This window comes from Nothoprocta perdicaria, unplaced genomic scaffold (genome assembly GCF_003342845.1).
Source record: "Nothoprocta perdicaria isolate Ctin4 unplaced genomic scaffold, notPer1 scaffold_0, whole genome shotgun sequence".
Taxonomy (NCBI): domain Eukaryota; kingdom Metazoa; phylum Chordata; class Aves; order Tinamiformes; family Tinamidae; genus Nothoprocta; species Nothoprocta perdicaria.
In genome coordinates, this window is record NW_020454092.1 from 7,648,386 (window position 1) to 7,660,755 (window position 12,370).

General features: G+C 44.0%; 1 protein-coding gene across 2 annotated transcripts in view; it reads right to left on the reverse strand.

Annotated features, from left to right (window-relative positions):
• CNTNAP5 (contactin associated protein like 5) overlaps positions 1-10,103 on the reverse strand; it is a 250,433-nt gene extending 240,330 nt beyond the window's left edge. For both annotated transcript variants that reach the window (XM_026053914.1, XM_026053907.1), the window contains exon 1: positions 9,999-10,103. In XM_026053914.1, the coding sequence (XP_025909699.1) occupies positions 9,999-10,074 (76 nt within the window). In that variant the 5' untranslated portion in view covers positions 10,075-10,103. The remainder of the gene's footprint in view (positions 1-9,998) is intronic.
• Between the last annotated feature and the right edge of the window lie 2,267 nt (positions 10,104-12,370).

Below are 12,370 nucleotides of genomic sequence, written 5' to 3' on the forward strand. Positions count from 1 at the left end.
ATTTGCAAAGCTTAGTTCAAACACTAGTTTATAGATTCGCTCTAAGTTTCCCTTGAGCTAAGATTATAGTTTTCCTAAATGTAGGAGGTAAAAAGGAATAACTTTGCTGTTCAGTACTGATGGCTGTTTCAGAATGGCACTTTAGAGTCACATATATCTCGTTACCAATCTTTAACTTGATAGGAAGGCATCATTTCCATCAAGCATTTTCAGTTTAGCACCAGGGTGAGCAACTAAGCACAAGCCTGCATGGGTTTTGCAGAGGGATGCAAGTCAGCTGTACTACACATCACAGAAACGATTGTCAGGGCATACAGCTCAAAGGAAAAAAAATGCTTTACTGCCCTAGCTYTGAGGCAAACAGCCCATAGCTCTCACACAGAATATTGTGCAATTACAGATTTATAYAGAATTACTAGAAGCTGCTACATACAAATCCCTATGGAAGTCACCAGAGGTGCAGCACAGATCATGATGCTTTATAAGCTCTATTATTTGTTGATGCTACAAGTACTTGTCTTTTAACAGAAATGTGCTAGCAATATTATTGCTAATATTAAACCAGTGCCTAATGTATTAGCCCTTCTCTGACCACTGCTTTTACATGAAATCTCTAAACACTGAAAGAAAGGAATATTTTCATCTAATTAGATAAACCAGTTAAAATGAAGCTTATAGCAACTAAACATAGCTAATAATTCCCAGGAAAACTTCAGAAAAAGTCAAGCATCAAACCCAAACCTTTTAAATGCAAAGATTGTGCCTCTCTCCTAACACTCACCCTTTCATCCTAACACTTAGAGGTTTTATGCTAATTTTGATACGCTACATTTTCTATGCAGCAGAAAGAATGTACTTGAAATTGTGGTGTTCCTTTGTACTGTCTTCTAAAGCATTAAAACGCTGATCTCAGCTAATTAATTGAAATCTCAAAAAAAAAAAGTCATTGTAAATCTGATGCTACCAATGGTTTTAGGGTTTCTTTTCTTTTTTTTGGTGGGCAGAGTGGGAAAGCTGGAGAAGGCAGGAGGAAAGAGTTGGCTCTGACAACTCTTTGTTGGTTATCAGAGAAAGGCTAGCAAATCAGAACTGCCCTGTTTAATGCCCAGAGTCACTGACATCCAGATCCAAATCCTTGGGAGACAATTACAGAACGGACAGGTATGGATCAAGACTGCCAAAGCAAGTGAAATAGTTGGTTTTGCTCTAAGTGAGATGAGACACAGAGGTTAATACCTCCTTCCACAAGTGGAGAGCACAGATCACGTACTGGTCCACGATTTAGTGGTCAAACTTCAGGCTTCCCTGTCTACTCTGCAGAGGTTTCAGGTAGGCAGGCTGTTTCTTTCACATGGGATGCTCTTGCCCAAAGCCAACTGTCCTCACCAAGCAAAAGTAAAGACAAAAAAGTATATCTCTGTTGCTTATTTGAAAAAGAGTTTGAGCTTTTTGTAAACCCTCCCCTTGGTTCCTAGCTCCAGCCCATAAACTACTTTTGAGTGACAACCTCAAATCCTTTTGTGGCTTTCTTAGAGTATATTAGTCATACAGCAGGTCTCCACCAAGAAACACTGGCACAAAAGAAGAGCATCCTGTAAGAAGGAAATTACCTATGCGATATCCTTTCTTATACAGGATGAGCTTCACACTTAAACAGAGCTTGGAAAAAATTATTTAATAATCTGTAAATATTTGAATACTGCAAGCTACATCCRATTGAAGTTCATCAAATTTCCATTTTCTTTTCCAAATAGTCTCTGAAATATACTATAACTACTCAGTCTCACTAAGGGTTGCTGAAGAAGGCTCTTCTTTAAAATTAAAATACAAGCTATTTTAATACAGAATTAAAAACAAAAAACAAAGACAATGCCACAATCCAACAACTCTGATTTTTTTTTTTTTTCGGGCAGAATCACAACAAACAAACAAAACCCCCCCACCACAACTTTTTTTTTAAATATTTCTTTTTTCCAACAAAAAACAAAAAAAAAAAAACAATCCAACAACTCTGATTTTTTTTTTTTTTCGGGCTGGTAGAAAGATAATAAAGGTCCTGTCCCCTGTGCTCTGGCTAGAAGGTTCATTCTGTGCATCTCTAGCCCCTTACAGACCATAAGATGGCCATGACACTTCCACCCAGTCAAAAGCCACTTATTTCCTGGAGTCATTCTGGTATTATTTAGCCTATGCTCTCAAGGCCACTTTTAGAAGACTATCACAAAAATAGAAACACTCTCTCCCTTTTGCCTGCTATTTCCATTGGTTTTAAGCTCACCTTCTGCCTCTGGCACTGTGGAGAATAAGTGCTCCTTAACTCATTATCCTGTAGGGCAGACACTTCTCACCCGCTATTAAATATTTAGACTTTCATATAACAAGTAATCCTRCTAACTTGTTTGACTTAAATCATACCCCACTGGCAAATCAAATTAGAGAAGATTTACTCAAATCTACCTTTTAAAACAAAAGCTGATTTCCTCTGTGTTCAGCCATTTGCGGGATTAACTTTTTTAATGGGTTCTTATGCTCACAGTGTTTTTGTTTTCATGGATACTAGAAGAGAATGAATTATTCATTTGGGAAAAGAATCTCCAACATGCATTTGTATGGTATATTTAGTCCCTTCTGTCCTATTCATAAATCAATCCTGATTACTACAAATGCCTGTATTATTTCTAACAGTTTGGACCATTAATTCAGACCTCCTTGAGTGTATCAGGAAACTGCCACTAGTAATGGGAATACTGGGAGGAAATCCTTTGTGGCTGTTCCACTCTCCCTGCAAGGAACAGGCTCYATCTCCTTTCCTTATGCATAAGGCTATAGGTGCACCAGATATTCTCCAAAAGCAARATGTCATTCCCCTTGCTGCTCCAGAGTTAAGCTTGCATGTACAGAAGGAAGAAAATGACTTTATTAATGCTCAGTGGGTTGTTTCTTTATGACCTAGGAGGATGATGGAGAGCAGTTGCTTGCAACATCTACATCAGAAGCAGGTACAATTTGGTCCCAATATACAAGGGCAGTTCCTGACCTTCTTAGGGAATTACCACAACCAAGTCACCTCTGAAACAGATCACAAGGTATTAGTCTTTCCTGGGCTGATGAGCTGCTATCACTGAAGCAGCATTGTCACGGAGGAACAATGCCTCAGCATTTAGAGTCCAAGTAAATGCAACGTGCCAATTCCGATGCAGGCAGTACAGCATTTATCAGCTTCTTATTGCCCAGCTGGGAACAAAGAGGATTTCACACATTTTTTTWAAAATTATTATTATTATTTATTGCTGTATTGGCAMCACAGTGCACTGAATACTTTTAGAGGGAAAAAAATTACATTTCAGAACTCCTCAGGGCCAACATGCAATACTTCTCAATACACACAATAAAACTGAGAATGAAAATGCATTTATTTCCTTTCCAGTCCAAATCCTACTGTGCCACAATGGTTAGTATTGAATACCATTCTGTTTTATGCTTTGTGGCTTTATGCTAAACTCTAATTACTGATGTCAAAATAAAAGTGATACCCAAATGATACCATAGTTATTCTTCAATTTCCACTGCAGTAAGTGTTACTGAACATCTTCCAATTAGTTTGGGGTACTGTGTATTCCACCAGAACTCTGTTCTTTTATGCTATAAATCACACTGACAATTAACAATTTGTAAAAGAATGCATTAAATATGAGCCACTAAACACTTCAGTAGTCTAAAATAACACTAAATGAACAGCTACAAAGTTAGCTTTTTCTCATTATTGCTCTTAAGAATCCATACAGTAGTGAAGCTCATTAAGAACAACCCTAATCTCAAGTTTGGAGTTGCCTTGCCCAGCATAAATATAGTGTTGGCATGTTAGAAGCTAGTCAGTGGTGTAAAGTGTTTGATATTAACTATAGCAGGAGAAAGTCAAAGGCTGTTGCCAGCAAACTTCTCCTGCCACCTGTATTTGACTTATCCTCATTCCTCCTAGTGAGAAATCTGGACTTCTCTAGCCCAAGCCCAGAGCTAGAACAACCTCCAGATTTTCTATCACAATGATGCTGATGAATGCTCTTTTAAATTAATTAGTGATGTAATCATGATTCCTGAGAAAACAGAAATCATTCAATTTGTTAGACTGAAGGAAAATTGCCTGGAAAAGCCATTTGCGCAAGGCTCAGTGAAAACCACCTTCCCATCCCTGATAAACTGCCACACTCAACTGAACCCAAGCCAGAAGCCTCTGCTTTGGCTTCTGCATAACATGAAGATGACAAAAGATACAGATAAACTGCCACTGCTACAGAAGGAAATTAAGGCTCAGCTGCTGCCTTTGTCTCCTTGATCACTTAATATCTTTCCTAACACTAAAGCCTTTGCTGATCCAGAAGAGGGTCTCTAAATTATGCATCAAGCCTATCCAGAAGACCATGTTTCTCTTTCAAAGTGATTGTGGCAGCCAGTTGACGCCACAGAAGAACTTTTGTCTTGCGGTGATGCTGTGAAAACATATCCTGGTATTTTGGGTTATTTAGTGTCCATGCAAGTTCAAATCCCCAGGGGTGCTCTAGATCAGATAGGTTAAACGCCAGTGACTATTGTAATAGCAACTCTATAGTACTCATGTACTAACGTACTGAACAATATTTTATCTCCGAGCTCTGTACCTTATTTGCTGGTAAAACACTACCACTGTACATTCAAAACCCAGCTCTGCAGGCTTTTGATTCCCTCGTTACAAAGAAATGCAGTATTAATTATAGAGCAGCTCTCATACCTGCTCACTATTTTAGCTGTGATGCAGACCAGCACTGCTTCATCCGATTCCTGTGCSCATAATCTCCAAGCACACGCTTCTGTAGAAACTGGACCAAGTTATCCAAGTCCCAACATATGTCTGTAATAACATAGATTAATTGCTAGCATTATATAGAGGCAAAACACAGCTAAAGAGGTTGCTTTTTCCCCTCCTGCTTTTTCCCCTGTGGTATATGGATCAGGGACGATCCTTATGACATTACAAATGGCTACATGCTCTCCTTCATCAATTTATTTTGGAGCAAATGCTAGCTAAAAACACCATCTACTGCTTATCTGTCTACAAGGGCAACTGTCTCACTACACTATTAATTCCCTTTTAAAAATACTTAATGGATAATTAAAAATAAAACAAAGCAGTGTTTTGACATCTCTCCTCTCCTCCCTCCCCCTCCACCCCAATTCTATATTACATTGTTCACACTTAAAAGCCATCGGTTCTGCTGATCTAGGGAACAGATGGCATTATCAGCCCACAAGAATCTGCACAGGGCAATTAGAAAATACAGAGACAAGATTAACGCAAGGAAATTAATTATCAGTGATATCAGTCCAGTTTCTGACTCTGTACAGACATGCTAATAATTACTATGCATCCTGTTTTACTGACACATTCTGAGCCTCCGAGAAACTCCCATTACAGCTTTCTTATRCTGCAGACATACACTATTTTCTCCCTTCTTTCCTGCTCTGATAGAGTTTAAGATAAAGCTGAACAAGAGAGTCCACATCGTTAAAGGCACGTTAAAAGAAAATGTTCATGCAAATCCAACTTTTTAATTCTCTACCCTTCCTTTCTGAATACACTCAGTGAGGGCCACCTCCTACAAATACCATGCAAGCATGGCCCTCATCAGTAAAATAACACCTGAAAAAGCATATCTTGTAGGATCACAACATTTCTCCCTCAGCAAATCCAGTCATCAAAAAAATACCAGCYAAGTCAGGTCATTTTGAAAAGAAACCAAGTTACCTGGTGCTTTGCACAGACGYCTCATCCTCCAACACCAAAGGCTGGCTGGCTAGCGGAAGGCAGATTACTCAGGTACTCTGTCACAGGTGATCCTGTAAGATATATCTGCAGATCCATATTTTCCCCACTATCATCCTTTCTGGATGCGTGGAGAGGTTGGGGGTGGCAAGGTTCTATTTGTTAAACAATCTGAAACTTGTCATATGTACTGGAAAAACGCATTTAGGTGCTAAAAATAAATGCCATCCCACATTTCTCCTGCCTTGGGATTCATTCATTTTCCCATTCAGCTCTGTAGACTCCATTTGTCTCAAATACTATCAGAAAAGGGGGTGGGAGAGGAGGAGGAAGGCCTGGGGTAATTCATGGATGTAGAAATGACTACATATAGCAAAGCAAATATGAATCTGATCTAAAAATTGAGCAGGTGGCATGATCTCACCATATGATATCAACTCAACTGACCCCAAAGGAGTCATCTGTGATACTTAAATACAAAAATCCATGGCCGAATCTACCTCCATGCTTTTGTATGAGGCACTGCCTCAGTTTCCCACTGGTAAAAGAGCTGATACTTGCTCTGTGCTGAGAGGGCTTTGTTCTACCCAGAAGCAATATATTTTCCCCTTGTAGTCTATACTTTATAGAAGTRTACCAACCACATTTGGAAACAACTTGTTCTTCCTATTATTTTACAGGAAAAAAGAAATCTTGCTGCATTTGCATGGCATTAAGAAAAAAAATCTTCCAGCAGAAAAGGTATTTGATACTGATATAATAACCCTATACAGATTTCTGTGGGCTGGTAATGTCATCTTCTTAGTAGATGAAGAATCCCTAGACCTTTATAGCCCATGGAAAGCCTGTCTAAGACCAACTCAAAGCCAAGGACTGCCAAGTMAAACTGCCTGAGCCATCAATAAGGAGATGTGCAACAAGTCAGCCCTGATCAGGAACAGTTCCCTCAACCTGGCCATGGGCAGGAATCTCATTCACAGCTTCTCACACAGGAAATCACATTATTCCATTTTACTTTTTCCATTCTTATACTGGAAGACTTTTAGTCTTTTTTTAGTTGACATTTGGATATGGTTGCCCCATAGAGCTACGGGGAAAGCATTCCTGAACACCAATCTTCCATGCAGAATATTTAACCATATTCCGTATAACAAGCAGAACCAGGGCATGATCCCAAGCCACTTGACTCGGTCTACAAGCAAATGAACTGCAGCCTACAACCTGAAAAATCAATATTCTACCCCTTTCAACAGATACCTTCAAAACTTAGCATTTTTCTGACCACACAGACAGAAAGGTCACTGTTTAACAGACCTCTTGCTTTTACCACTGCTGACCGAGGTCTCATTTGTGCTGTCACAAGTCCTGGGTAAACCTATTGATCTCGGTAGCCTCAGGCTCTCAGAGTTAAGATTTCCGCTGTACGTTTACGCTGACGCTTGTCTGGCTCCTGCACTGCTACTGCCAATTCAGATTACTGCAAAGAAAGACTAAAATAATCAGCCAACATTTTATTTTCTACAAAAAGTTGCCTTTGCCAATAAAGTGATTTTTCTTAAAGTCTGTGTCATARTTCTGAAATACAGATACAAACACACGCTAACTGCAGTAGGAAGTAAGAAGTCTCTGATAAGGTCGGATCTAAATGCACTGCAGAACAGTAACTCATATTACATAATTCAATAGAAGTTTAATAGAAGACCTATTTCTATGACACATTGAATTTTTGCAGGTTTGACTGACAGTTTGGACTAGGTTTAAGTGAAAGGCTTTAGTGCATCAGATAAATGGTAGGGAACTAGGTGGAAGAAAGTCCTCTGCCGTGGGAAACATGCCCCCATGTCTGAGCAAATCTCTTGCAATAGGAGTTGGAAGGTGCAGCTCTCCAAGAAGTGTTTTAATCTGCTACATCTCTCTGCACATATAGCAAAAATCAARAAACAAAATAGAAATAAAAGAATACCAAATGAACAAAAATAACAAGGTGAARAAAATTAAGATGCACAGCACCAAAGCAAGGACCAAGCAAAAATGCTCCTGCTTCATGAATACTTTCACAGACGTAGACTAGCCCTGCACCATAAGTCAGCATGAAGGAACAGCATAAGCTTGTTTCTTTCCACATTTCAAATTCACACACACAAAAAGCAAAATAAAATGCATTCAACAACTGTGGATTTACTACTAGATTTACTGAAGCTACAAATGTTTCCAGATCTCAAAAAACGCTGCTAAYGGGCACCTAATTTGTTATAGAGCAAGGCTTTGCATCTCCCTCTACCTGACGAAGGCTCAAATTTCTGTACAGATATTGTATGCAATTCTTCTCCAATATTAGGTACATGCCTATTTATTCTTTTTCTAATCATTAATATCCTGGGGATAAATCCTGTTGCCACTCTAGTTGCCTAACGTAATAAGTCATTGCAAAAAGCAAAGTGGGAAGAATTTTTTGTTTTATTAGCACCTGGTAATTTTGATCTAATGATACTTGCTCAGGACTTTCCCATTACAGAAATTAAGAAAAAATCTCTAATTTAAAATTTCCTAATTTAAGAGCAATAAAAAAGTTATCTACATTAACTTCATATTAGATTTAAAATAAAAAAGATTTGAATTCTCCTTCCTGAACACTCACTTCTACTCGACCAGAACAACTGTATCCAGTTCTGCTCATTTGTGGAGCTTGTCAGGAAGAAGCCCTCCAAAKCCACTGCACTTAGACCAGCACAAACATCTGAGCCAGACATCTGGTCAAACCATTCAAACCAAAGCATAAAAGCTACGCTTTGCCATTTGCACTTCAGTTTCTCAAAGTTCCTCAATTCCCAGCACCAGCCTGGGCTGAGAGATCCCATTTGGAAACATCTCCTGTGGGAAAGCCCAGTGGGGACCTAGGAGCTCAGTATTCCTAAGTGCAAGGGCACTTGTATGTAGCAGATTTAATATGGACTTCAGGGTACTAATTCCAGGCACATAACATTCACCATTTTGACCCATATATAAGATCTCCTTCTCACTCCAAGCCCAAGGAAGGACACACAGCTTCCCTGGGCTCCCACATACACAGATGATTTATTTAAGCAAGCGATGAATTTTCATACTGGATGCAATTATTGAGATCTGTGAGCACACGCAGATACCCTCACATCCAAACCTAACAAGGTTCCTAGGGAACTTGCAGCTATTACAGATGCACAAGGTCCTTCTGCTCAGCTCCTGGGAAAGCACAGGCAGCTGATTCCACACTAATTCATTGCCCAATGAATAAGTAAAATCTGTACAGTATAATAAAACCATTGATCATTACGCTTTAAAAAAGATCCACTCCTAAATATTTAGGAAGCAGAGCGTATTCAGTGGAAGTGTTTATTGGCATAGGGAAATTAAACTGTCACCCGTGAAATACGAAAGCTCATTAATGCAGAGTTCCTTTTTAAGTGTTTGGAATTAAGTTTATTGCTGCATGCGCAACAGCCTTAAATCGCCTGCCGTTTAGTATGAGCGGGCGTTATTAAAACATATTAACCGTCGTTTAATTRATGGACATTTAAATTAAGGGGGGGAGGAGGCAGCGGGTGCCCTCGGGCGCAGGCTCCGCGGCGGGGACGGGGAGCGGGACCCGCTGCCCGGCCCGGCCCGCGCGGCGGCGGCGCCGGCGGCGGCACAAGGGCGCCCCCTGGCGGCCGCGCCGCGCGCAGCCCCGCGCAGCGCCCCGCGCCCGCGCGAGGGCGGCCGCAGCCCGCGCTGCGACGGGGCCGTGGGGCTCCCGTGTCCTCCTCCTTCCCCAGCGCAGCGGGGCACGCTCCGCACCCGCGGGAGGGCCCGGGGCTGGCACCGAGCGCGGGGACTTGGGGCGGGGAGCGGCGTGCGGGCGGCAGCCCCCGGGGGAGTCCGACGGCAGCCAGAGCCGGCGGGTCCAGAGCTGCCCCGCGGCATCCCCGGCTCCAGCGGCAGCGCCTGCGAGCCGCGACCGCAGGGAGCGCCGAGGGCAGCGGCGAGAGCGGCCGGACGGCCACGAGCAGCCCCCGTGGCCAGGGCAGCTCCGCGTCTCAAGCGCGATCAGAGAAGCGGCACCGAGCTAACTTTCCTAGAGATAAGGGTGCAGCTACCCCGCTCTTAACGGGATTTTTCCCCTCCCTTCTTTGCCTGCGCGCCCCGAGGCCGCCCGCAGCCCCCTCCGCGCSTTCTCGCTACTCACAGCTCGTCGCGGCCGATCCCAGGTGCCAGAAGCCGGCGAGCAGCAGCGCGAAGAGCCCACGGGCTCGGGCATCCATGTTCAGCGGCGCGCGGGCAGCGCGGCCGCCCGCCTGCGCGCCCCGATGCCGATCAGCGGGCAGCCGCCGGGCGCTCCGCCGCCTCCGCGCATCTACTCCCCGCGGCGCCCAGCGCGGCCGGGCACCTCCGCCCCGCGGGGCCGCTCCGCGCCCGCGCCGCTGCCCGGCTCCCCTCGCTGCTCGGCGGCTGCGGCGGGGAGCAGCAGCCGGCGCTGGACACCTCCTTATAGGCGAGCGCGCCGCTCTCCTCCTCCTCCTCCTCCTCTCCCCAAGTCACTCCTCCTCGCCTTCCAGGGAGGATCCTCGCTGCTGGCTGCACGCGCTGTTGAGAAGCATCGGAATCACGGAGTAAGTCAGGTGTCTGGAGAGAACGGGTTTTGGGTTTTTTCCTCCCCCTCCTCCTTTTCTCGCTTTCTCCTCCTCCTCCTCCCTGGTACCGCCGGAACAGCTCAGGGCGCCCCAGCCCCGCTGCTTGCTGCGCACACGCGCAGCCACCCCGCGCTCACGGGCGAGCTCCGCGGGATCCASTACCAGCCACTGCGGCAGGACCGGGATAACCCCACTTGAACTCACGACTGGCTCTGCGGATGGGACTCTGGTGGTTTAAAGCCTTCCTAAGGGTGGAACAGGGTTTTGTAAGCCCGGCGGAGGGGGGAGGGTGTTAATTAATTAATGATTGACTGATTGATGGCTACACTGCTCCCCAGCTGAGAAAGCCATGATCACCTTCTACAGGTGGCTAGGAGGTTACGAGCATTGTGTCCTGAGCAGGGGCAGCTRGAGCCTGTTTTGAGTTAGCATCAGGTGTGGCTTCCAGTGATTCCRACTAATGGGGATGCAGCTGCCTTTTCCAGAGCTACGGCTTAAATCGCAGTCTCCAGGCTTGGTGCTTTTCTGGGGCCTCATCCTCAGCCAAGCACTGCATCGACATCAGGTCAAGATTGCATGACTGATTCCCCTTTAGTCATCAAGGAGAGTTGTATTTAGGCCATTAATGTCTTTATTGGGAGAGTCCCTGGCCTGCATACACAGCCCCTCTGGATGGCGAGGCGCAGTGAGAGGCGCAGGCTGCTCCACGCAGCCCTCCTGCCTCTCTGATGTAAAGCTGAGCTTTAAATCGCTGCCACGCCAAGAGCAGAGTAAGGAGGTGGGGGAAGGACCTTGTGCTCAGCCATCAGGCGCTGTATCAAAGYGGGAGGGTGTCGCAGGACAGCGTGAGCAAGGCTCCCAGCTTTAAAGGAGTAGTCAGTGTGCAAAGCAAAAGCCCACATCTGAAAAATGAAAGTTACTGCAGCTGCAGTTGTTACCAGTACACAGGGTTAGATCGGGAGCTTAGCTGCCTTGCACTCAGGCTGTACAGTCGGCATCAATAAAGGATTTAGTCACACAAAAGCAAGACTCAGGAGGAATTTAGAAGCCTAATAAGATCTCTCAGACTTYCTGTTTTCGTTTGAGTTTCTCTGTGCATCCAAAGGCCCAGTCCTGCTGTTCTGGACTTCGCTTACATCTGAGGGATATCCTGTCCATGCATCAGTGTCTGCTTTCCCCCTTGAGTTGTGCCCCGGTGGGGCCGCAGGAGGATTCAGCCCCTCAGCTGATGCTTGTGTGGGGGCAGAGACAGCGTCTCCTCTGCAAGGGCTTGTTTTGGAAGGCAGAAAGGAGCCTCACATGTGGGATGGGAGAGGACTTCGTGTTTTCTCATGCTGCCTAAAAACCTCCTCTTCTCCTTAAGCCGTATGGGTCACACCCAAGACTCCAGAACAGCAGCCACTACTTTCCTTTACTGGATTAGGCCTTAAAGCCTGGGTATTGCAAAAATTCAGTTATTAACTTGACTTTTTTTTTTTTTTTTTTTTTTCTGACAAGAAACCACACTTCAGAAGTACTAGCAGTAAAACTTCTTGTGTTACCATCTGAGTCAAGTTAAGAAAAAGAATGTGTCTGAAAGCTTAAATCCTGACTGGATTTGCTGTGAGGACGACACAGCCACAACTTGGCAATATTYTTTTTTCCTGAAATTAGCAGAGGAGTGCAGAGTAAGGAGATTAAATGTTTTTTTTTTCTTGCACATTTTCCTTAAAAAATGCAATGAAATCTACTGCTTTTCAAATATTTTCAGTGTCTCTTTAAACTATCTGGCACAACGGTACACTTTTTAACTGACTCGCTGAACTAATTAGTGGTTTGTTTATAGGAAAGCAGATGTGGCAACGAGCTGTGCAGACTAATTAAAAGCTATCAGCAAATATAGGCCCATCCTGAAATGCATCCCAGTGGCTACTAATCTGGATCTGAC